Source organism: Neoarius graeffei, chromosome 23, assembly GCF_027579695.1.
Source record: "Neoarius graeffei isolate fNeoGra1 chromosome 23, fNeoGra1.pri, whole genome shotgun sequence".
In the NCBI taxonomy this organism is placed as follows: Eukaryota; Metazoa; Chordata; class Actinopteri; order Siluriformes; family Ariidae; genus Neoarius; species Neoarius graeffei.
In genome coordinates this window covers 7,620,964-7,648,156 of record NC_083591.1, presented here as the reverse complement: position 1 = coordinate 7,648,156, position 27,193 = coordinate 7,620,964, and the positions used below count along the sequence as shown (strand labels likewise).

Below are 27,193 nucleotides of genomic sequence, written 5' to 3'. Positions count from 1 at the left end.
CTGTTTACCGACCGAATGTATTTACGAAGCATAGGATGGATTTTGACGCTATTTCAAGAAGCAAAATGCAATTTCAAAATGACGACAGTTTACCAGGATGCTATTTGAAATCCCTGGAGAGAACATTGCTCTTTACTTACTTGTTTCAGGGTTAATTATGTGTTGACATCAGCATTTATAATAAGTGTCCAATTCCTTCGATTGCTTGCATTCTGATAAAGCAAGAGCAAGGGGGGGATACGTAAGTGAGCAGTAGCTTAAAGTTGATTTGATATATATTTTTTTAAATTTATTAACTTCAACTGAGAGGAGAAAGAAGCTGGTGAAGGAGCGACTGCTTGTAGCAGCTAGAAGTCACTGACGGCATGAACTTGTTCTGCACTATTAATAGTAAAGTATGATGTCGGTATGATGGTATGAAGACACCCCGGATGATGAGACTGTAGCAGTTTGAATAGAAATATTTCGATTAGTTTGCGCAAACAGTTTTAGGGAAATAAAGTGTTAAAGGTTTTAATGATGTCACAAGCACCCCGTTCATGCCCAAACGATGCCAAACGTGTCCGATTCATTCATCCATGGTTTATACTTTTAAAACAAACACATGTTTAACACTAAAACACTAAAAGCTCGATGTACTTTTCTGCCATCACAGAAGTGCAAGTTATCTTTGCCGAGGGCACTGACACAACCCCATCCCATGACAGACCCTGGCTTTTGAACTTATTCCTGGTAACAGTCTGGATGGTCCTTTTTGTCTTTGGTCCGGAGCACACGGTGTCTATTTCTTGAAAAAAAATAAAATCCAGGAATACTGATTCGTCTGACCACAATACACATTTCCACTGCGTGATGGTCCATCCCAGATGCCTCCGAGCCCAGAGAAATCGATGGCGCTTCTGGAGACCGTTAACATAAGGCTTTCTTTTTGCACAAAGTTTTAACTGGTGTTTATGGATGCCACTCCATATTGTAGAACTTGACAAAGGTTTGCCAAAGTAATCCCAAGCCCACGTGGTTCTATCAGCTATAGATGAACGGCGGTTCTTGATGCAGTGCCGTCTAAAGGCCAATTTATGCTGACAACCCAGTCCTCGCAGACGGCGTCGCAGATAGCGTCTGCGTAGCCCCCCCACCTTCGCGGACGCTCTGCGCGCACCTCCCAAAAATTGTGACCACCGCAGAAGCCTCGCAGACAGCGTCGCAGACAAGAGGGCTCTGATTGGTCCACTCTACATCCGCTGTACACGCACTTCCGCTTCCCTACTTTCCCGGTTTGGTTTGTTTTCACGACCGCCATTTTTAAAAACACGAGCGAAGATGGAGCAGCACGAAGAGCGGTTGATCGAGGAAGTGAGGAAGTACGTACATCTATACGACTCCAGTTCTAGTCATTATAAGTAACCGGAGGATAAACACTCCACTAACCACACCCACCAACTACTCCTAGCGACTTCGCGCCCCCTTGCGTTGTGGCGGTGAATAACATCGCGCACGCCTATTACTCCCCGCTCAACGATAAATTACAACTGTCTGCGAAAAGCTATCTGCGAAAGCCTTGTCGCAAGAGCATGCAGAGGCCCTTAGGGATCCGAGATCACAGGTGTTCAGATTAGGCTTGAGCCCTTTGCCCTTTACGCACCAAGATTCCTTGAATCGTTTAATGATTTTACGCACCGTCGAGGGTGTAATATCCAAATCTTTTTGGATCTTTCTGAGAGCTTCATTTGATTGATTATTTTCTCATGGATTTGTTGACAAACTGGAGATCCTCGGCTCATCTTTGCTCCTCAAAGACGAGGCTTTTTCTGGATACTGATTTTATACCAAATCATGATTACAGTGGCCTGTTTCAAATCACATCATTATTTAATGGTTGTACTTCATGACTAGCCCTAAATTGCCCCCATATCAATTTTTTTTTTTTTAAAGCAAGGATTTAACATGCAGAGGTGGAGACACAACTCTGAGCTCCAGATTAGCCATGAAGTTTGGCGCTCAGCTACAATTGGAACAAAGGGAACGCTGTGAACGTTTGAGATTTTTTTTTTTTTTTTGCCGAAGAGTTCCTTTAGTTCAGTTTAAGTTGGAGATGATGTCATGATCCTCAGCCTTTAGCCTCGTCCTGTCCGTCACCCTCTCCTGGATTAAACGCATTACTTGAACTTTGCCACTAGGGGCACTATGTAATCATCAAAGTTTATCCCTCAGCATTTAAAGGTCAATTTTCACGATCACATTTGATTGGAATGGACTGTTGATTAAATTATAAGTGACTTACTGCCTGATTGGTTACATTAAAGACATGCGCAAGACGTTTCTTAGCCTGAGTGTTTAACATTCTTCGTCTTTCTCTTCCCCTCAGGGCTGGGAGGAGTGTGTGGACGCAGCTGTGTCTCATCTCTTGAGAACGTGTCTGTCGAGAAGTCCTAAGGACCAAGCCATTAGCCTGAGCACATCCCAGCTGAGCATGCCCAAAGATACCTCGCGCCTCAAGAAACACATCACGCTACTCTGCGATCGCATCGGCAAGGGAGGCCGCCTGTCTCTTTCCTCTGAAGCGAACGCTCCAACACCTGTTATGATGCCAGGTCAGAACTGCGGGCTTAAAAAAATCTTCAGGCTTGAATCATTGTTGCACACACACACAAGGAGTTCAACAAGGTCCGGTATTCGTCTCACTTGGCTTTCGATGTCCTTGACTCCAAGAATGTCCCGTTTTAAAATTTAAGAGCTTCCAAAGGATGGTGTCAAAGCCCACGTTTCATTGATCGGTGTGTTTACTGTCTGGCTATGTGCTTCTGCATACCTTAAAGGCTCCAGGCCCTCAGCAGGGCCCATCAGGACAGCGGCTCCTACGCATCATTAAACTCCAACAATAGGAGCCAGCGGGGGCTGAAGAAGCCGCCTGTAATCCTCCGCTTTCCTCAAGCACCCGAATTCTCCTTGCCTCCTCCATCCTGCAGCGTGCTCGCAGAGAACCGCTCATTCTTCTTCTGCGTGGCTTTCACCTTTTTCTAGGTCACGTCATGCACTTGTGGTTTTTGGCTGTGTTACAAAGACGAGTGTGTGTGAAGCAAGGCTGTAAGGTTTACAGTTAGTTTTCGTAACTCGACCAGGTACACGTCTTGTATCAGCTACAAAAACGTCTTACTTTGAGGTGGTATGTTAGAGAAAAGAAGCGTTTCGACACTGGTTGGAGTGGAGAAGGGAATAATTTCTTGGAAACTAACTCGACATGAAAATGTTTGGTTGCGTAGTCACACAATTTCCAAATCAGCGTTCGACCAAACCGAGTTTGGTTCAAAGGCATCAAACAAAACCCCGTGGTGTCAACACAAAGAATTTCCATCGGTTTGACGTGTTAATCATTCCCATGAATTCTCGTGCGCTGATTCGAACTGTGCATGGTTATAAAATAACACAAATCAAGTTGGCTCCAGGGAACATGAACAAATCCCACTGGTGGTGATGAGAACTGTTAAAATCATTGCAAGTGTATCAAATTAAGGCCTTCGAAGAGCTGCTGCTGGAATCGTAAAGACCCAGAAGACTACAGGAACTCTAGCCATTCAGTCAGGAGGAAAAAAAAGAACTGGCACTCTATAAAAGGAGAAAAGGTGGTGATACACGGGGTAACTTTTTGGGCAATGTTGCCGGGCAACCAGTTGAGAGACCAGGCAACGAATTAGGGCAACAGACAATCAGATAAGAGCAACTCTCAAAAAAAAAAAAAAGTTTGGAAAGTGAAGCTGCCCATCACTTTTATCTCGACGCAAGAGAGCTAACATTATCCCTACATAGCTAGCAGTAACTTTCAGCTAACTATGTTAGCAAAAACCACCACTAGTTAGCTCAATACTATTCGATCTCTATGGAGCGCTGGTTAGCTAACGGTGGTTTAGACTTAGCTGGAAAATATCAATGTCTTCACCACTTTGGTTTACATATAACTTACCGGCATAAAAAGATACAAGTTTTTTTTTTTTCTTTTTGCACCACTGCCGGAAACGCCGCCATCTTTGTTGAAAATTTCAGAAGCCCTCAGGAAGTCATGTGATTCGCTGCTAGCACAGGGTGACCAGATTTCCCTAGTCTGAAACCGGGACACTTTTGCGCTCGACCATGCTCGTGCACGCACGCTTTTTTTTTTTTTTTTTTTTTTTTAACGTAAACGTGACACTCAGAGAGGTGCTCTTATCATTTTGTTGAAGCTCACATTTATCAACTTCTCACATGAAATAAAACAAACAGGCATTTTGTTATCTAGTAGCATAGTGGTATACAGATCAGCTAAATTATGGTCAGACAACAGATTTTGTAATGGCTGAGAATAGGCCAAATTTAAAGGACATGAAACATAAATGCACGCTATATCAGTTTCTTTCCATTAAAAATATGAAATAATTGCATCAACAAATACAAAATTATCTATTAAATTCAGCAAAATCGTTATATTCGTGATGATTATATGGCATTTCTGCTCGAGCTCCGATATGCATATTTTACAACCGGAAGAGCCGCTGTCACGTGATCATACGTCACAAAAACTTTCGGGTACAGCACAAGCGGGTAGATGAATATGGAGAAGTGTGAATCGTGATGATGACGAATGCGACAAAATAGTTTTTGTGTCTTGGATGACAAGGAAATTGTTTCGTTTTTAGAGTGTTTAACGTACATTGAACATCATGGTGTATTGCGACCTCCCAGTCAGTCAGACGCGCTGTCACTCCTGTTAGCAATGTAGCTAGGCTCAGTATGGCCAATGGTATTTTTTGGGGCTGTAGTTAGATGCGACCAAACTCTTCCGCGTTTTTCCTGTTTACATAGGTTTATATGACCAGTGATATGAAACAAGTTCAGTTACACAAATTGAAACGTGGCGATTTTCTATGCTATGGAAAGTCCGCACTATAATGACAGGCGTACTAACACCTTCTGGGCGCTTTGGCAGCGCATTGATGCCTTCACTCGGAGTTGTACCATTATTTTTTAGACAGGGCGGACGGACCAGGGCATTCGCCCGCCCGGCCGTGCCCGACGAGGAGCGCTCTCGGCCGGCTTGGGAGGCAGACGGCAGCCCCTCCTGGAAGTATGGTTTTACCATGGGCCTCATGCGGTAAGGATTAGTATTATAATTTTGGGTGCATCAATTATTGATTATCATAATTCTGACTCGTTTCGCCATTTTGAATGTTTTCATCTCGGACTCTGGAAGCATTGTATCTCAATCAATCTCGAAAAATATCAGCAACAAACAAAACTAGCTTGCAACGGACTTTAGCTAGATCTATGATGAACTTTCAACGTATGATACAAAAATAATACTTCTTTCAACAGATCATTAGCCTTTGAGCAGAATTGTTTTTAACTTACCAGGAAGTGTTATCGAGCCGACCGCTTTCAGTTTCATGAGGGCTGAATGAACTCTCACTCTCAGAACCATCTGACCCGTCAGAGTAAAGACAAGATCCATGTTCATGTGAATTTCCAGCTATCGGTTCGAATTGATAGGGTCTAACTTCACATCTCTGTGAAACATCGGGAATGTCACTGTCGATGGTGTCCATTTCGGTAACCTGTTTACATTAGATTCCCAAGCGCTGGCTCCTTGAAAAGTTTTTGTGACGTCACGGGTCACGTGACCGCTTAGCTAATTAACGAATGATTGTTTTACGCTGATGTGTAAAAAAGTTGAATAATGTGGTGATTTTCACATTTTTGATGCCCTGCAGTGATTTAGATGGCATTTCTTATGTCCTTTATACATAATTATACCCAGAAAAAAATCCATGTCCCATATCCTTTAAACTGATTTATTCCACCTGTTTGTGAGAACACCAAGAAGAATGCATATGCACATGTAGGCTATATCTCTAAAATTGTATGCACTATAGCATGAACTTAAAAAGTAGGTATGTGATCTCAACATAGCCTCGGTCAGAATCAACCTTACTAACCATTCCCCACAACTGAATGAATAAAGCAAGATGATGTGTACAAAAGTGAACGCTTTAATGGAAGGTGCAACAAGCTGTTCAACACAGCAATATGGCCAAACTGTCAGAATGGTATGTTAAACAGAAACAAAAAAGAGACAAGTGATTTGAGAATATACACTCAAACAAAACAGCAGTAAAGGAGGAGAGGGGCGACAGCCCGAGGAAAGCCCCTACAGGAACGCACAGCATTTGCAACATAGGCTACCCAACTCAGTACAAGAACAAAACACTTAAGGCCTCTGCATGCTCTTGCGACAAGGCTTTCGCAGATAGCTTTTCGCAGACAGTTGTAATTTATCGTTGAGCGGGAAGTAATAGGCGTGCGCGATGTTATTCACCGCTACAACGCAAGGGGGTGCGAAGTCGCGAAATCGCTAGGAGTAGTTGGTGGGTGTGGTTAGTGGAGTGTTTATCCTCCGGTTACTTATAATGACTAGAACTGGAGTCGTATAGATGTACGTACTTTCTCACTTCCTCGATCAACCGCTCTTCGTGCTGCTCCATCTTCGCTCGTGTTTTTAAAAATGGCGGTCGTGAAAACAAACCAAACCGGGAAAGTAGGGAAGCGGAAGTGCGTGTACAGTGGATGTAGAATGGACCAATCAGAGCCCTCTTGTCTGCGACGCTGTCTGCGAGGCTTCTGTGGTGGTCGCAATTTTTGGGAGGTGCGCGCAGAGTGTCTGCGAAGGTGGGGGGGGCTACGTAGACGCCATCTGCGACACCGTCTGCGAGGACTGCGTTGTCAGCATAAATTGGCCTTTAGTGTGTGCAGTCGGCTTCGTGCGCATTGTTCTGCACCTCTCGGACGAAGGGGTAGGTGCCCTGTAAATCTTTGGAAAAGGTACATTTTCTTTTCGGCATAATTGCTGCGGCATTACTGCTGCTAGACAAAGAACATTCGCGCCAGTTAATGTTTATTTTATTGTTGCATGGCAACCCGTTCTGTTGTCTGGAATAATATGGCTAAATAAACACCCATGCCACAGGGCCAGGGGGCAGTAACCAGGAAAGTTTGCAATTCCTGTCAATTCATCAAAATAGTAAATGCAGACATTTCTCCGCTAATGATTCCCACGCTGCTCAGTCGCAAACGTCACGAGTGGCGAAAACCGGGACATAGCCGTGTCCCGACAGACTTTTGTCGGGACTCGGGAGACACAACCCCAAATCGGGACTGTCCCGGTAAAACCGGGACGTCTGGTCACCCTGTGCTAGCACTCTGATTGCATGATCTTAAAAAGTGACCCAAAATGATAATTGTTCAGGTTTTCGATGTTTATGTCGCCCAATCTCGATGAGAAAGCGTCAAAGCGCAATTGCCCAGCAACGTCGGCCAAAAAGTTGCCCCATGTATGATATGACCTTAAGGGTTAGCATGTTTCTGGTAGCGGGTGCATTATTTGGCATGTTTAGCTGACTTTGCGTTCAAGATTGAGGTGCCGTGTCACCAGTTATCATTTTGATGTTTGACTTTTTTTGGGCGGCACAAAATAAACCAGCTGTGACACTAATGTTCTTCTGGGTTCTTATCCGTTTATTTCGACGTCCGTAAATCCGGTAGGAATTTGTACTTTGGCGTGACCAAAAATGTGAGAACATTTTACACAGGAAAAGATCGATACATGAGGACAAAAGTATTCCTTCCTCCTTTCGTTTCAGGTCATTTTCCTTTCCGCCGCTTTCTTCTTAGAGATCTTAGATTCGGATTTCTATCAAGCTGCACCGCTCCACAAATAAATGAAATGAAACGAAACCCTGAAAAAGCTAGCGTCAAAGGTGAGTTCATTCCTTTGAAAGTTGTGGCTGTGATTAGATCAGCACGGTGGCGGTGGTGGTTGCAGTTCGTTTCACGGTCGTAGCCGCCACCCAGACGCACTCCACGCACTGCGCTTCTGCTCAAACGCTGCTTCGCGTCCAGTTTCTAACGCATGCTTCACGTGCGTGGCGTCCCAGTGAGAACGTTTTGCAAAAGCGATCATGTCTTGATGTGAGCAGCAACCCTGATTCACTTTTCCAATCTCTCGCTTGCTCTCCTGACTTCCTGGCGCCGAGCCAAAACACACAGCCGGCTTCCATTCGACCAAAAGCTTGTCAGGCTGTAGATAAACAGTAATTTATTACCCGTTGCGTTTTCAACTGGCTGTGAATGCAAAGTGTTTACGTTTCCACCAACAACGGCAGCAACAGAGACCTTTCTGCCCGGCCGGGGCCCCCCATTTTCAGCTCCTGTGTGTGTTTTCAGAGCGTGCATCATGCATGTTTACTTGTGTGTGTTGTGAAGTGTGGATTAAATGGCTGGAGAGTTGGTGATTGTGTCTGTCTGTCCTTTTTTTTTTTAATTATTATTATTATTTTTTATTAATCAATCCAAAAGCTCCTGCAGCAATAGAAGGGAGGGACTGAAGGAGGGAGAGAGGAGAGTCGGGGGGTTCTGTCTGATGTGGAAGCTCCAGTGAGGAATGTGCGAATGATTAAGCGAGCAAGTGTCATCCTTTTTTTTTTTTTTTTTTTTTTTCCCCGCTCCCCTCCTTTTTGCGTCTGCAGCCTCTTATCAGATTCCTTCTCCTCCCTAATATCTCTCCCTGTCTGCCTCCATCTCTTTCTGTGGTGATCTTGTGCAGTCTCCCCTCAGCGGCAGCTGGGACATGTAGACAGTCGATGATCTCACGCTGTCCTCCTCCATGATAGCGAGAGCTGATAGAGGGATAGAGTATGGACGGATAGATTGGATGAATGGAGACTTGCGGAGGAGAGCGACGAGCTGCTCTCAGCCGTCCAGTGAGCATTCCTTCTCCCTGATGAACTGTCTGTCTCTCTGACACGTTGCCTCAACCTCGACTCCCTGCGCTTCCTAACACCGAGCTCAGGGCACGCACACGCATCACAAAGGCAGACCCCTCTGATTTGTCTCTTCCTGTCTTTTTTTTTTTGTTTCTCTCTCAGATGACTCGTATCTGCCTTTTTAAAAAAAAAAACGGATTAAAAAGTCAATCTCGTTCCCTCCTGTCCCTCAGACTTGCTTCCTGCACGTCTCGTGTCTCATCCTGCACCTGCTTCAGAGCCGAAAAGTCTCCTGAACCCTTCGCCAGATCGTAACGTCCTCCCACAGAGACGGTAGGACAGAGTGCTGCGGATTTCTCCATCTCTCCATCACTCCCCGTCAGCAGCGCCGGCTCGGATTCAGGACCGGGGTCAGGCTGAGAACCAGCCATCTGACTCTGTCCTTCATATCGCGTCTGACGATGACGGAAAGGTAAACCGGAAGGTTCAAGCTGTTAGCAGGACTCAAGAAAAGTGAAGAAAGCTCATCAAGCCCTGACTGTTCGCTTTCTGTCTGCCTTTGCAGGCATGCATGTGTGCATTCAAGTATTGCTTCGACATTGGTGTGAAAGAGTGAATAAACAAAACCACAGACAAATTTCTTCACTTTTTAAATGACGCCGTATCTCTCACACACATTAAAGCTCTCGTTAGAAGGTAGAACAGATATTGGGTCAGGAAGAAAACAATCTGGGATGCTGTTAAAGGAAAATAATCAATGGTAGGCCCAGTATTAAGCAAAGTTACTGTTATTACACCAAATTTGATTATTTTCCATCAACGGTAAATAACAGCAAAGACGTCGTTCCTCTTGTACCTCAAAACGTTTCCAAGAATCAGTTTCATCCATTATTGTTACATTTAGTTCTGGAACATCCATGAAACAAGTCTGTCCTTGTTTTCATCCCCTGCCCAAGCCAAGTTTGGCGGGGGATACAGAAACGGCTTTCGTCCATCAAGCCGTCCGTCCGTCCGGTCACGGTTTCGTTTCCGGGCCACATCTTTAAAACTACTGAAGATATGTTCATGAAACTTTTGTATACATATCAAGCAACATGTGACCTCGTGCCTTTTGCTATTTTTTTATGTATTTATTTATTTTTAAACGTATTTATTAGTGCTGTCAAAAATGTCGCGTTATTAACGCATTAACTTGACTCAATTTTAACGGCGATAATTTTTTTATCGCGAGATTAACGCTCTGTGACATGATGTAGGTTTTTCATAAGCTTTTGAAACTGCCAGGAACTTGGAACAGTGACTTTGCTTAGAAAAACGATAGCAGCTAGACTGTAATGCCGCGCCCCGCACAGCCAGAGTCCTCTGCCGTCCCCCGAAGAGCCACGGTGCTCGGCTTAGGTTTCGTTTTCCCATCGGCGGCTCCAGCCCGACTTTGCAGTGGCTGTGACAAGACGTGTTATGCTCTGCAATAAAAAAAAAAAAAACATTGGTACAACCAGTGTTCGAACTATGCCGATATTTTCAGGGGGTCCCTTATTTTCCCTTGGGGGGGTGCTTGCGCTTGTCTCAGAGCGCGTCTCTCCATCGCGCGCTCACTTCGGATATGCAAATGCTTCCCGTTACACACGATTGCTATGTCAATAAGCATCATTTTGCCAATATTTTAGAGACCCCCCAACATTTCCCAAATCATGTTTTCAAGGGATCTCATGTCTGTTTCAGGGGATCTCGGATCCCCCGAGTACCCCCGTAGTTCGAACGGTGAGCAAGCCCATTCACTTTTTTATGCTGATAAGAGAATTACAATGGTTTTTCATGTGACAAAAATGTGCGATTAAATTGCGATTAATCACGAGTTAACTATGACAGTCGCGACATTAATCGCGATTAAATATTTTAATCGCTTGACAGCACTAGTATTTATCAAAATTTTACATAAAAATTAGATTTGGACTTTGTTTCTAAGAGCCATGTTCGTTTCCGGAGCGCATATCCAAAACTATTCATGATTCAGATTTGAAACTTGGTGTACATGTTAACAAGGTGATGTACAGTTGTGTGCCTTTTCATATTAAAATTTAAATTTTTCATGTTTCCATGGAAACAATTTCAGACTTGGTTAGTCTTAGGGGTAGGTTTTGTTTCCGGAGCAGAACTTGAAAACTCTGGTCTTGAAAGTTGGTACATGTGTTGATTTAAGTAATGTATATGTGCATTTTGAGACTAAAAATGTGAGAGATTTTAATTTTTCGCGCACCTGGACCAAAGATCCGGTGGGCTTATTATGCCATGGGCTGCTGAGGTCGGTGTAAAGAGGTCGAGTTGGTTTCCTGCAGCAAGAACTTGAAAAATGTGACAAATATCTTGAAACTTGGTACTGTATATAGGGCGGGGGATATAAATAACTGACTGTCTTCTTGTTTATCATTTACGTCATAGTAGTTAATAAAGAGCATTTCAAAACGGTAGTAAGAGCAGCGATGGTGTCTGGTTTGGAGATGGTGGCACTGACAAAAAGACAGGAGGCGGAACTGACCTGGAGGGAGCAGAGCTGAAGATGTTGAGGTTCTCATCGGGAGTGATAAAGTTGGACAAGATTAGAAATGAGTATATTAGAGGGACAGGACATGTAGGACGACTTGGAGACCAAGTGAGAGGGGTGATCTTGAGATGATTTGGACATGTACAGAGGAGAGATCCATGGTAGACTGGGAGAAGAATGGTGGAGATGGAGTTTCCAGGTAGAAGGAAAAGACGACGACGAAGGATGAGATTTATTGAAGGAGGACATGAGGAGAGGACGGTTGGTGTGACAGAAAAAGATGGTCATATCAGGGAACACCGACGGTCCTTGGTCATATCAGGGAACACCGACGTTTTGGAGTCGTTCCAATGAATCCCTTCACCAACACGAGCCTTAGCCCTCGTCGCTGCCAAGACACGTTCTTTTACCAAAAAACTCTGGAAGCGGACGATAACTGGACGAGGAGGCACATTTCCTGGTGGCATTTCGTACGAAGCTCTGCGTACCATTTGCAAATCAGAGTCGGCTCCTTCCACTCCCAAGGCTTCAGAAAAAGTCCCTCATGTGCTCACGAAGTTTGATCTGGCTTTCTTTTTTTTCTTTTAAACCAAAGATTCGCACATTAAGGCGCCTCTCCCTATTAACCATGTCAATTACCTTCTCATGGAGCTCCGAACGCTCTTGAGCACTTGTTTGATCTAATTTCTTCAAGCGTTCGTTCTCGTCTTCCAATTCAGATATCCGACCCTTGGCCTCATTCAGTCGTTGAAAGATAGAGATACAGCATCCGTCTTCATTTTACCTTGAGTAGTTTTGACACTGGTCACATCCGCCTGCAAGGTTGGCAAAGTTCCACTAAATCGGGCCATCTCCTCCATCACCCTCTGAAGAGCTGCCTGCAGTTCAGCAAACCCTGGCGGCGCCATAGCAGTTTCGGTTTGCGGCTCCTTCTCGGATGTTACACTTGCTACGTTAGCATAGCTAACACCTTGCTTAGCAGTCCTTGGTTTCAAACTTGAATGCGCCGTTGACATGCTTATAGTTCAGCAAACTACCACCTACTCACTTGTAACAGTATTCCCACACTTTCAGATAACACTTAAACAATATTAAGGAGTCATTGGACACATAATTATCGATTTAATTTCGGGAAGTTCTGAAGAAAACTTGGTGAACTTGGTGGAGAAGTTCTGCCTCAAGTGGAGGAGTTTAAGTATCTCGGGATCTTGTTCACGAGTGAGGGAAGGATGGAGCATGAGATCGACAGGCGGATCGGTGCAGCCTCCGCAGTGATGTGGTCGCTTTACCGGTCCGTCGTGGTGAAGAAGGAGCTGAGCCAAAAGGCGAAGCTCTCAATTTACCGGTTGATCTACGTTCCGACTCTCACCTATGGTCATGAGCTTTGGGTAATGACCGAAAGGACAAGATCGCGGATACAAGCGGCCGAAATGAGTTTCCTTCGCAGGGTGGCTGGGCGCTCCCTTAGAGATAGGGTGAGAAGCACAGTCACTCGGGACGAGCTCGGAGTAGAGCCGCTGCTGCTCCACATCGAGAGGAATCAGCTGAGGTGGCTCGGGCATCTTTTTCGGATGCCTCCTGGACACCTCCCTGGGGAGGTGTTCCAGGCATGTCCCCCCGGGAGGAGGCCCCGGGGAAGACCCAGGACACGCTGGAGGGACTATGTCTCTCGGCTGGCCTGGGAACGCCTCGGTGTTCTTCCCGAGGAGCTGGCCGAGGTGTCTGGGGAAAGGGAAGTTTGGGCTTCCCTGCTTAGACTGCTGCCTCCGCGACCCGGTCCCAGATAAAGCGGAAGAAGACGAGACGAGAGACGAGAAGTTCTGAAGAGCAACATTCTCACATGTCCATCCTGTATCACGGTCCCACGTGACTCCCGAGAGAGAATTAAAAAAAAATAAAAGTGGCTTGATATGTTATCGAGAAAACCTACGAGCCATTTCAAAGCCCGGACACAAGAGCATCATTCCAGAAAACTTAAACGAGTCCATCAATGATGACGTAGCTCATTCCGGCCCCGTCTAGTCCAGAAGGAATGATCTAAAGTGGGCCACCTTGCGCAGTTCTACTCTCAACCAGTCCAGCTCATATGTTTGCCAGAAAGAAGATAAAACGGTGAGGAATCGATCGAGAAGAAGCGATTTTTGTTGAACTGGTCATTAAGGATTAATCAGTCCATAACTTCATGAATGAAGCAAATCTGGGTAGAGGTTCTATGCACCCTAGGTCCCCCTACCTTCATGCCAGAAAGAATCAAAATTGGTGAAGGATTGAGGGAGAAGTGATTTGTGTGGGAATTGTTCATTAGGGCTTAATTACTCCATATCGTCATTATTAATTGCAATTATGCAAATTTGGGTAGAAGCTATCTATATGCACCCCAGACAGACAGACCTACCTTCCTGCCAAAAAGAATAAAAATCGGTGAAGAATTGTGAGAGAGAGAGAAGAAGCGATTTTCATGAAATGAGGACGCCGCCGGACGGACAACACATGATGGGATAAACTCATCACCTGTCGGCCGGATGAGCTCATAACCAGAACCATAAACCTTGTTGCTAAAACAACTACAAGCTGCCGGTATAGAAAATGAATCACCTTCTGACCAATCAGAATCGAGAATTCGGCAACGTCATTGTGTTGCTGTTCTTTTAATTCATGTAATTCCCAGCATCTTTGGCGCTTAAAGGTCCCATGGCATGGTGGTTTGTTGATGCTTTAAACGGGCTCGTGGAGGTTTCCGGATGTTATATCCGCAGCCTTTCTCGAAATGAACCCTCGGCACGTAGATATAGCCTCCTGGGAGAAAGCCCCATTTCAGCGCTTTTCCCAGTGCGTCGTTTTGCTAATGAGAAGCAGGAGGCGGGGAAGGGTAGAGGGTGGGGGCGGGTCTTATCATTAATATTCATGACATGTAAACGTGTTACCTCTGATTGGCTAACAGCACTGTGACGCTACCTCCAGTGGGTCAGAACAAGCGGATGTGGGTGTCTTACTATGGCGAGAGAGAAGGAACAAACCGCGAAGGGAAAAATACCGCGCGCTGACGTCATTAAGGTGCGACACGAGGAAATAAAATAAATTCAACAAATGTTTGGGTTTTTACTGAACAAACAAATAAAATGAACGAGTGACTTAACAAAAAGAATGTGGGTGTCTTTGTAAAAACTGTTTTGATTGGCTATTATAACAGAGCATGCTGCATGCTTTTTGGTTTTGTAGCGCAGAGTACCTGGCTAACTGCAGGAAGCGGTTAGCCGCACAGCTAATGTAGCCATTGCAAGGCTAACGTGGCACCGATTTTAAAACACGGCAAAACGACTTAACAGTTATACACTTAACTTGTTCGGTGTTTGTTGCTGATGCGGCAGGGATGCTTGGTACGGACCCAGGCTTCAGTGACAGTTGATGTGCAAATCCTGCCCTGTACTGTCCCAAGTTGTGGAAACATTCATCAGGAAAATGCTTCCGACAAACATACACCGTCTTAGGTAGACTCGACGGCGTATTATTGGAGTAAATAAAATTAAGCCACTGCGTCTTCAGGGGCTCTCCCGTCGGCAGTAAAAACAGACTCTTTTCTGTGTTGTCACATCCATGTACAGCGCAACTTCCATGTTTGGTGGCAACTTTTGAGCTGGGCGGGGCAATCCATACAGTGGGTGGGAATCCAGAGGGGGGGCGTGGGGATCATCTCCCTTGCTGACGTAGTAAAGGGAAGAGTTTATCAACGCGCCGTTTTGACGCGCCATTCTCAAATGTTGGGCATAGTTTGGTTTACACATTATGAAATTTCTAGCCACTGGGGTGACTTAAGAAGGTCAGAGGAACTCATTTTAACGTTAAAAAACCTCAGAAAGTGAAAACTTCATGCCATGGGACCTTTAAGGGAACTTGAATTTTGTTCGAAACGATCCGAAGCAAAAAAGTTTTCCTACATGTCCGTGAACATTCACACATCCAGAGTAAGATCACTGATCTTCTGTCTATTGATCAGGAAGGAGTGTGTTTTGTTGCATTAGTGTATCATCTCATGCACCGACCCAAGCCCTTTACTGCCCCGTCTCCCATTCAGCTTCTTTATGGAGGCCTTAAATGCATTCCGCAGTTCCTGTTCTCCATCAAGGGAGTCTTTTTATACCTCCACTGAGGAGTCTGAGTTTTTTCAGGAAGCGGGCTTGTATTTTTTCCCACACTCGGGCTCTTCTTAGCCAGCGCAGGCAGCCGAAGCCTCGCTGAAGACGTGCATTTACATATTCATGTGGGGTTTATTGTTTAGTCGAATCTATTCGTGCGTGATTTATGCGCTTTTATATTCCACTTCCAGTCATGAGCGCAAAGAAAACTTTGGAAACATGGCTGCGTTGGGAAAAGTATCTCCAAATGACTTGAACCCAACACTCAAACACTGTTTGGCTTCCATGAAATTGAAATCCTCTCTGGAAACCTTATTATTCCACTTTACATCATGTGTCAGTAGTAATAAAATGTGCGCGAGTTGTATTTGCTTATCGGTCACAGCTGTTCACTGTGATTAATGCTGAAGTGTGTTTTGATGCAGAGAATGATTAGTTGGGCTGCGTCAAAGGAAAAATCCACTTTATAGCGAATCGTCAGCGGTGTGAAAGATTTATACTGTAATGAAAGTCTGAGTAAACTTCTTTCATCGACATGTTGGTCTGTTTTCACTTAAGGTTTTCCATACTACCCACAATGCCTTTCGACTACCTGTTGATACCAGCGGTGTCGGATTTAGCGCTCGTGTCATGTCTGTTTAAATAGTGATGCAGCAGCGCTGAAGTCCTTTAGTCTGTCCAGCTGTCTCACCTCATCATCTGTACACTCTGGAGAGCGGGAGTTCAAATCTCAACGATGTCCCAGCTGTCCGTCGTCTAGAGAACAAAATTGGCCATGCTTTCATGGTGGGAGGGGTGGTATCGGTCACAGCGATACTAGACAATAGTCTTGCGAGCCTATGTATGTGGAAGAGGGCAGAAAGCTATCGGGTCACTTTTGATAAAACGGGAAAACCCGTTACCACCTTTTCACCTCGCGAATGAAGTTCAAATAGCGGCTCTTCGTCTGTCTGCTGCTTCTGCTTGCGTTTTCAACAGGAAGTTGTGTCAAGGAGGCGAGACGCACGCACTATCTCGCCTTATGTCTGAAGTCAGACTTTTTTGTTGTTGTTTGGACACGTTCCAGTGGAAATGAGGTTCCGCCAAGTTCCAAGGGAGGAAAGAGGAAGCACGCTGGAGAGGAGTACGAGTGAATAATTCATGCGTGTATGTATGAGGTGCGTCTTTCAAAGCCAGATGTTCCTTATGGAATCTTGGAGACAAAGTCACTGGAAGTGTGTGTGTGTATATATAGAATTTTCCTGAGTCACTTGAAGACACCTTTGTCAAGTACGACGTTCTCGAGAAATAGGCGGAAATGCGTTTGAACCGGTCTTTTGACAGTCAGCGTGAAGCCGTGACGCCATGAAGATCTTTACTTACAGTCTGAACGGTACATCAGATCACTAACTTTCTGATCTCAGTCAGTTCTTTTTACCTCCTATCCGAGGTGTATAAAGTACATCAAGCTCTCCGGGTGGCCAACACCACCGTTCTTCACTGTTCTCACACCAATCCCCTTTCCACCAGATACACAAACCACCGGCTGCTGTTTCCACTCGCCAATGCGGCTTTGTTATCCTAGCAAGAGGGACTTGTTTCCTCCTCTTGTTGATCTAACCAAGGTAGACGGTGATCCCGACCTCTTCCATTCCGCTAGGCTGTCAGATTATAACGTTGTCAAAACACTGGCGTGTATCCTGTTTCAAGCGTGAACCCTGAAAAAACACAACTGTTAACGTTAGCTGAATCATAATAGCCAACTGGTGCTCTTTGTTGAGCAGATTGGCTTTATTGAATAGGATTTTCCTAATCAGCTTGATGGAAAGGTGGGTTGGGGGGTTACTGTGTTTGAGGATGTAGGACGGGAAGAGAAACAACCTAAGGGATTGTAGAAAGGCTGTTCGGAACACAAGGGTGCGGCACAAGGGGTTCAATTCCTAAGCTCTTTCCTCAAGGGCCCCTAATGCAGGTTGATCCCTAGATAGGGAGCAGCAGACGTAGGCTGTGGACTCGCTATGCAGACAGCCAGCGGGGGTTTGATCGGAATCGGTTTGCGTATGGAGGAACTTTCAGGACATTTTGATATTTTTCCTCCAACACGTACACGCCACAAAGTGTGTTCTTCCTGTAACGCCACAGTAATTAGCCAATGATTGCAATTTTGCAATGCTGATGTGAGTTAATGGTGCGAATTTTCTCCTAGCATGCTGCGAGGCCATCCCTGAGTTGATTGCCGAGGAGGAAGACGATCCAGCCTTGCAGCAGGAGGCCACTGAAAAGATCATCAAGAAGAAGCAACCTTCGAAGAAAGTGAAGAGCAAAACAGGTAAGCTGGTATTTTCAACTTTTTCCTCTTTTTCTAGATAGAATTCGATCCAAATATAGAAACGAGGACTGGGAATTGAACTCATAGCCTTGTGGTCATTAGAAGAGAAGGTTAACCATGGAGCCACCATCATACACGTCACACTGCCTCACGCCAGCAATGGCAGAAACCCACATCTGGAGCCTCCAGCTCTTTTCTTGATGGGTGAGACTTTGTGGTTCTCTCCTTGGGTTTTTTTTTTGGTGCTACTTTGCCCTGCGTCTTCAAGCATCTCATGGTCCATCTGGTTCTACTCTCTTCTCCTCCTGCCTCGCAGCCTGATTGGGCATAATAGCTGGCGAGTCACAGTTTTTTCCACCCATTATCAAACTTGAGATTTTGCCATAGTGCTCCAAATTTGTATTTTTTTTTTTAATGAAATGAATTAAAGCTGTGTGCTTTGAATCCTTGAATCACAGCTTTAGAAAGGAAGCATGTGTTTGTGTGAGAGAGAGTGAGCGTGAGGAAGGTATTTTCCTCCAGGATTGAGTACAAAATTAAAAAAAAAAAAAACACATGCATAGGAAATACACACAGCATTATTTTTTAAAACACAATTTATTTCACATTGCGTGAGGTTAAGTGTGTGCAGGTGGTTCCATGTGTAGCTTGCGTGTGTGCGCAATTGTTCTGGGCAGACAGTCAAACCGTGCATCATATTGCGCATTAATAGGGTTGTGTGTTGTCCCATTGGCTCAAAAAAAAATAATAAATTCCGACAAAGCCTTAAAGCTGCGCTTTTCTTTGTCTGTTGTAGTGGCATTTCTTATTGCCGTACACACGCACATAGAGGAATAACGTCATAATCCACTTGGAGAGATGTTTACTTTGGTTTGGAGTCAAACTCATGTGATGGGTAAAGCTTTCAGGTTCTCTTACGTGGCTTTTTTTTTTTCTCGAAAGTTCTTTTAATTAGACTTTGCATATCGGCGCACTAATCGACAGCATATGCAGAGCAGAGTGGTGACAAATTAAAGGAAAATCTGAGGTCAAGGAAAATGTCATGAGAACAACTACAAATCTCTGGAACTGTCCTGGAGTGATGAACCGTTCCCTCAGGATGCTGGTGGCGTGGTTGTAACCAGCCATGAGGACATGATGGTCCAGATCTTGGTAGTTCTCGAAGTTGTTGAGGCTCCTGAGTAGCCTGTCTTCAACGCATCCTACCATGAGAAGAACTATTCCAAGATGACCCATTCAGCTATGATGATTGGTTCTCAACTGATCTCAGTTGGAACGAACGTCCAGAGACTTAATCGTGCACTATATTTAGAGAAGCGAGAAGCAACTGGAGCCAGAGCAGCTTGTATAAGAAGACTGAGATTTCAGGTCTATCCAAATTAGGTATGATGCATCCAAGTGTCTTATGGCGTATTCACACCTACGTTGTTTGGTCCGGACCAAACGAACCAAATTTCCCTTGGGCCGGACCTTTTGGGTTGGTCTGAATACAAACCACCGAACTCTGGTCCGGACCAAACAAGCGGACCGAGACCGAGCTGCAAGGTCGGACTCGGTCCGGACCAAAGGAACCCTGGTGCGGACCTTTTGGAGGTGTGAAAACAGACCGGACCTAATCCAACAGTTTTGCTTTTTTGTACCTCGGGAGCTTCCGTCGTTTGTCGAGCATTATGGGAAACAGAGTCTTGACACTCCACCGCAAAGTGCAAACACTGTTTCGGCTGTCAAGGGAACCTTACTACAGTCGTTCAGTCATTCAGACCAGTGGTAGGCTAGACTACAGAGTACAAAAAAAATGAGTAGGGGGCAAACGTGGGCCGAGGAAGAAACGCGTACCCTTGTGGATATATGGGCAGATGTCCACATATCTGAGCTTTTGGAGAGAACACACAAAAATGCCGACGTGTTTGCTGTATTCAGTGAGAAAATGAAGGAGAAGGGGTTCACGCGCTCCCCAGAACAATGTCGGCTAAAAGTGAAGAAACTCCGTCAGACCTACATTAAAATCAGGGACATTCTTTCAAAAAGTGGCGGTACTAGCGACGCAAAAAAGAAATTCATCTATTGCGTGAAGAGCCAGAACTGTCACAACATGATGTGCGCTCATCAGCACTATCCTCCGTAGCCGCCTTGCTCTTTGTCGTCGTCGTCGATAAATTACTTGTACAACAGCATAGTAATAGTAATCGCACAATTGTGAAAACAGTAAAAACTGGAAAAAACATATAGCTTTGACATTAAAAAGAATAACAGCACGGAAAGCCTCCATGACTACTTTTGAACTTAACACTTTGTGCGCGTGTCGTCTCTGACCAATAGCTGAACGACCTCAGGGCGCGTGGCTTTGTTGACAGATTTTGGTCCGCTTACTAAAATGTACAGTGTGAAAGCGAACCGCACCAAAATGAAAAAATAAAAAAAACATTTGGTTCGGACCAAAGCAAGTGAACTATCGAACTATCCTGGTCTGAATACACCCTTAGTGACAAATTGGATTTGTCCAAAGTGACGAATCCAACCAAATCCACTTACAACTTTGGTTTCTATCATTTTTGTCTTGTTTTTCTTATACCTCACATTGCCATGACTTCAATTTGGTGGGTGGCGGTTGTGGGTCCGGAGGTGACTGAGGCCAGTCTGGACTGTGAAGGTATGCCCACATGTCGACATTCCACATGCCAAGGTTGAGGACCTTCACTATCTTTTTGTTGTATTTCAACCACTGAGTGGGATCCCTGCCAGCTGTGGTATGCTGGTCATGGTGAGGTGAAACAGGCTATGTTTGGGGCACCTTTTCTAGCCCCTTCCTCCATGGAGGTGAGCAGAGTGAATCCTAAACAGGGCTGCTCAGACACCCAGGGGGCTGCCGAACTCCACTGCTGCTTCGTTCCAGCAGAGAGCGACCCTATGCCCTGGTCCACCTGTGTGCAGGTTCGTGACTACACCTTCCAGTGTTTCCGCACCTGCTGCTTCGCCACTTGCCCATCACCACAGGATTTGATTTTGAAGTCGTGACTTGGATTCGAGTTAGGGAGAGTTGTGCGGCTGTCAGCCTCACTCTCTCGTCCCGACCTAACTGGGTCCAGGGGCAAGACAGAATCAAGACCGCTTGAGCTACCGTAGATCGGGGTGCAGTGGATGGCCAGCAGTGTTTTACTGTGTCCTGATCGCGCTGTACAAAGGCTTTGCTGGGTCTGCCTTCCTGCCCGTTGAACCACTGGTCTCCTCTGCACAGTCTGCAGAGTCCAATCTTCAGTCATAACCCTGACCAGGGGGAGCGAGGGGTTGCTAGTGCTTGCTCAAGGCACCATCCCAAGCTAGTGGAGGGAAGGGGTCGCCTACCATTGCATGGTGGTCAAGGACGGCGCATGCCCATTGCCCTAGTACAGATTGTGTACAGAGACATTACAAAGACAAATAATGCTTGAAATGAAGTTGCAAAGATCGTTGGTTTCTTTAGTTAATGTATGTAGCTGTATGTAGCTAGATTATCTTGTTTTGCGAATCTGCGACAAAGCTGAGCACATGACATTTCATTTGCGTTTAACTAATTAGCTTTAGAAGCTATACATCTATTATAGTTTCTTATCGCAACTTTTAAAAAATGCTGGACAGGCCACGCCTACAAGAGACAAACTACAAGTGACACTTGTTAGTTTGAACATCGGGTAACACTTTGCCTCAGAATCTCACAGAAGTGTTCAATCCGGTTGAGATGGGGTCATCAAGCATTGGACCACGCCCATCAGAATAGAAATGTCGTCATTGGGTATCAGTCAGAAGAACTTTCTGTTGATTTGCAGGGAACAAGTGACAAATGGCCCCACACTGTGTTTAAAAAAAAAAAAAAAGCCTACCCTCCTTTAATTAGGGCCCGAGCCCTATGGGCGAAGGCCCTATTGTTCTTGTAAGAGTTCACTATTATTATTCTTCCGTCTTCTTCTTCTTCTTCTTCTTCTTCCGTCTTCTTCTTCTTTATTTTTCTCCGCTGTTGGGCCATTTTCGGGGCGCTTGCCATGGGCGAAAACGCACGAAATTTGGCACCAGTTCCGAGAATTGCCACTGCTACTCAGAACCAGAAGCCCAAACTTGGCCGGGGCTCAGGGCCTCCATAGCGCCCCCTAAGTCGTTGTGATTTTGGCCTCCCGCATTAAGGTGCCTGGTTGCCATATAGTTTGTAGTAGTGGCATGCAATTTGGTACGCATATGTATCTCACTAAGCCGGACAAAAATGTAATGCCAATGCATTAGCCACGCCCAACAGGAAGTGAGGTAATTTCACTTTTGTGCGAAATGCATGGCCACGAAGACGGCGCAACTCCTCCTAGACCGTTCATAGGAATGTCACCAAAATTGATACACATCATCTACAGACATGGCTGACAAAAGTTACTAAATACGTTTCACGTAGGATTAACCGTTCAGAAGTTATACGTCAATCAATTTTCGATGCAAAATTTTACATGCTTAAAAATTCATAACAAATCTTCTGATTGCTCAAAACTGCTCATACTTCACACGCAAATCACTCATTGGGCTTCTGACATGTTACCCAATTTCTGTGATATTTCGCCACTGGGGGCGCTATTTTTGGGCAAAAATTCCAATCTTTCCTCAATTTTGGTCAAACTTCACGGCCACCCTCTTACTACCTCACATGTCATGTATACCACATTTTGGAAATTTTCGTCCATGGGGGGCGCTGTTTTTGGCCGACGCAATTGCTCCAAAACGGGTTTTTGGTAAATAATTCCATAATGCTTTTCCTTCACACCACTTCCTTGTGATAGTACGTTGCTGTTGTAGACACTTATTTTTCCAACTCATAGTCGCTCATGTACAGCATAGCGCCACCTACTGACATGGGAAAAACCAAAAAATTTATTCTTCAAAAATCTATATCTCATCTTCTATTTACTCAATTGTCATCAAACTTCATACGCAAACTCTTCATAGCTCACCTGACGTCTACGCCAAATTTTGTGCACTTTCGCCCCTGGGGGTGCTGGTTATGGCAAAAATGATATTGCAGCTTCTGATTTGTCAAACTTGCCAAGCAAACTCTTTACAAGACCCTTATTGGGGCGCTTGCCATGGTCGACAACGCACGAAATTTGGCTCCTTTTCCTTAGACTGCCACCGCTACTGAGAACCAGAAGCCCAGATCCAGGCGGGCCTCAGGGCCTCTATAGCGCCCCCTAACTCGTTGTGATTTTGGCCTCCCGCATTAAGGTGCCTGGTTGCCATGTAGTTTGTAGTAGTGGCATGCCATTTGGTACGCATATGTATCTCACTAAGCCGGACAAAAATGTAATGCCAATGCATTAGCCACGCCCAACAGGAAGTGAGGTAATTTCACTTTTGTGCGAAATGCATGGCCACGAAGACGGCGCAACTCCTCCTAGACCGTTCACAGGAATGTCACCAAAATTGATACACATCATCTACCGACATGGCTGACAAAAGATACTAAATAGGTTTCACGTAGCTTAAACCGTTCAGAAGTTATACGTCAATCAATTTTCAATGCAACATTTTACATGCTTAAAAATTCATAACAAATCTTCTGATTGCTCAAAACTGCTCATACTTCACACGCAAATCACTCATTGGGCTTCTGACATGTTACCCAATTTCTGTGATATTTCGCCACTGGGGGCGCTATTTTTGGGCAAAAATTCCAGTCTTTCCTCAAATTTGGTCAAACTTCACGGCCACCCTCTTCCTACCTCCCATGTCATGTATACCACATTTTGGGAATTTTCGTCCATGGGGGGCGCTGTTTTTGGCCGACGCAATTGCTCCGAAACGGGTTTTTGGTAAATAATTCCATAATGCTTTTCCTTCACACCACTACCTTGTGATAGTGCGTTGCTGTTGTAGACACTTATTTTTCCAACTCATAATCGCTCATGAACAGCATAGCGCCACCTACTGACATGGGAAAAACCAAAAATTTTATTCTTCAAAAATCTATATCTCATCTTCTATTTACTCAATTGTCATCAAACTTCATACGCAAACTCTTCATAGCTCACCTGACATGTACGCCTAATTTTGTGCACTTTCGCCCCTGGGGGTGCTGGTTATGGCAAAAATGATATTGCAGCTTCTGATTTGTCAAACTTGGCAAGCAAACTCTTTACAAGACCCTTATTAGGGCGCTATTATTATTAGGGCCCGAGCACCGTACAGTGCGAGACCCTATCGTTGCCATGTGTCCAATTCAGTTCTTTGTCGCCATTGAGGGAGTAATGTCTCTTCCCGAAGAAGCTGTGGAAGGTATTTCGCGGGGACGCATGCCCCCGCCCCCCTTGGCTGCTGGCGCGAGGGCCCGTCGAGGCCGCTTGCGGCTTTAATTTAAATTGTCATCTGTCTGTATGTAAAACGAAATTGGAAGTGATCCAAAGTAGGAATTTGGTGTCACGTAGTGTAATGTAACATGACTGGGCGGAGAAAAAAAAAAACAATGGTTTATAAATGTGGGTCGAGTAAAAGCTTCGTTTACAGTTCCAGCACAGATGGACTGTATGTGAGTGTACATGTGCAAAATCCGCAAGTCTTAATGTGGTTAATCCGCCCAGGCGTCGTGCCTAACAAGCAGTGCCTCACTCAGGAGGTGGAAGAGGTTTGGAGTCACCATGTGCGATGCCTGGGGATCGTTAAGACTCTATTACACCAGTTATTTTCCTGTCAGAAGTAATCATAAGGAAAAGAAACAAGATGATGTGAATATAGGTCTTGCACATCTTTCGAAATGATGTTACAGTTGTAAATCCCAGTTCACGTAATTAAAACTTTCTCATTAGCGTAATTTCCAGAGAGCATGCGACTACAGCACACACTTTTCCCAGTTACAGCTAGAACCTCTCTTTTTAACCAATAGAGTGAGACATAAAGTACACAAGGCGTGAATAATGATTAGAAAAGTGTATATAGACTTTATATGAATAGAAATAAAGGCGTTTCGGTATAAAAACCATGATTTTTGTGTTGCCATATGAATCATTTTGACAAGAAAGTAACTCCATGCCTTATAAACACACATACACCCAGAGGAATGGTGCCTCAGCGTTCAGCAATTAAATAGCGCGTGTGTGTGTTTAGCAGCCCTTGCCCACCAAGCGATTCCAATTAAAACTACAAAAACAAAATAAAAGGCAAAACAAACATTCAAACTCGAGTGCGCTTTTCCACGGTGATGCTAATTAGCGGCAGTGCCACACAGATCGCAAGCAATGATGCAATGAAGTAGGAACCGTTCCCGAACAGATTAAGGACAAATTTATTTATTTCTTAGCTTTGGTAGATATATTGATTTTATTTTCTTAAAAGCTGGGAGAAATGCAACAAGGAAATCAATCATTCTGACAGGTGTCCACAAACTTGCCTCTGGCGCAAAAGACTGGTTTTGAACATGCAGTACAGTTTCTTAAGTACATGTCCAACGTCCGTTGATGCAGGATACTGTTTGAACGGAGCCTTGGCACGTTTTCCTTCTCAGCGCAGTTCTTTAGGCAGGTGAGAACAGAGGAAGCATACTCGGATGCGGACCAAAACCAACTAGTCTGAGACTCTGGGCGACATGATCTCAGTTGTATTCAAGTCAAATTTGAGAGCAATTTGGTCTCCTGCCAGTTTCCTCCCACCATCCAGATCTCCCCAGTCATATGATTGCGATCAACAGGCTAGATAAAGGGGAACACGTGCTTCCTCTAAGCTACATGGAGTAGGCCAATTGCGTCTTTGCAAGCGAATACTTGTGCTATGTTACAAGGCAGCATAACTCATTTGGAGGAAATCGCTATCTACTAGGGCTGCGTACCTAAACGTAACTACACGTACCGGTACAGAGGTTTAGGTACAGGTCCGGACCTGTACCTGAACAATTTGACAAATTAACGTGTTCTTCTGAACTTCTTCAGTAATGACAGAAACATTAATAAACTGGGGGCGGCACGGTGGTGTAGTGGTTAGCGCTGTCGCCTCACAGCAAGAAGGTCCGGGTTCGAGCCCCGTGGCCGGCGAGGGCCTTTCTGTGCGGAGTTTGCATGTTCTCCCCGTGTCCGCGTGGGTTTCCTCCGGGTGCTCCGGTTTCCCCCACAGTCCAAAGACATGCAGGTTAGGTTAACTGGTGACTCTAAATTGACTGTAGGTGTGAATGTGAGTGTGAATGGTTGTCTGTGTCTATGTGTCAGCCCTGTGATGACCTGGCGACTTGTCCAGGGTGTACCCCGCCTTTCGCCCGTAGTCAGCTGGGATAGGCTCCAGCTTGCCTGCGACCCTGTAGAACAGGATAAAGCGGCTAGAGATAATGAGATGAGATGAGAATGAGATTAATAAACTGTTGACAACTTGTCAGTATCTTTATTCAAAAAAACCCGAACATAACTAGGTTTCCTACCTCACTTCTCAGTCACCCTATAGTTAACTTGGGACAAAAAGTCATAAGTTGTCTCACAGCGAGAAGTGACTACACTAGAGTATTACAGACTACGCGCAGTCCGCGGCCTTTAACTTACGCGGCAAAATTACACAAAGCAACAAAGGCCGCCAATGCCAGCAAAGGAAAAATGGCTGACCTGCTTTTGAGTCTTTTTGACCAATCAGAACGCTGGATCAGCCAAGCTCTCGCAATGTCTCGTGAGACTGTGGCGAGAGGATCTCAAATCAAAGATGGCTCTGATTTCAAGTTTCAGCGCGACATTTTACGTCTTTTCCAGTGCTAAATTTTCGTCTTTGTGGTAGGATTTACGCATCTTCAGTCACAAAATAAGCATATACTTGGTGTAAATTTATATCGGTACAGTACCGGTACTTCATGATCCGGTATTTTGGACCTGTACCGAATCGATTTTCACGGTACAGTACCGGTACACAGTACCGGTACGCAGCCCTACTATCTACCGTCTTCCACATACATGAACTCACAGATGCTCCAGATTGACTAGAATTGCTGTGTTTATCAGATGAAAGAGTATACCATCCTAATTTCAATCTCTTGGCTCCCAGCCACAGATGGTTGTGGCATCATCGGGGTTCGAACTCGCAGTCTCCAAACGCATTTCTTCCAGTGGAACTTTTTTTTCGGGAAAAAGTTTCACCATATGACTGTCTATCAAATCTTGTTCGAATTGGCCTGTTTTCCTGATTCATTTCCATGAAATTCTATAAGCTTGATAAGTATGTGCATGAAAGCTCAACACTTTTGGCTCAATTATTTTTCAGTGTCATTAAATTGGATTCCTTGTTGAATTCCCCTTGTGATCCCATTGTGATTTGCCAAGCTCCGTCAATACACCATTTTACCGATTCGTGATTAACAAGAGTTGTCTTTGCAGCGCTTTGTATTTTTATACTATTATGACAACAGTGTCTCCTCCTCTGTGCTTTTGCCACAGAAAGTTTCGATTCAGATTTTAAA

At 44.9% G+C, this 27,193-nt stretch overlaps 1 protein-coding gene across 7 annotated transcripts in view; it reads left to right on the top strand.

The window, feature by feature from the left end:
* bbs9 (Bardet-Biedl syndrome 9) overlaps positions 1–27,193 on the top strand; it is a 253,915-nt gene that overhangs the window by 147,823 nt on the left and 78,899 nt on the right. For all 7 annotated transcript variants that reach the window (XM_060905683.1, XM_060905684.1, XM_060905681.1 and 4 more), the window contains 2 exons: positions 2,366–2,591; positions 17,647–17,769. In XM_060905683.1, the coding sequence (XP_060761666.1) occupies positions 2,366–2,591; positions 17,647–17,769 (349 nt within the window). The remainder of the gene's footprint in view (positions 1–2,365; positions 2,592–17,646; positions 17,770–27,193) is intronic.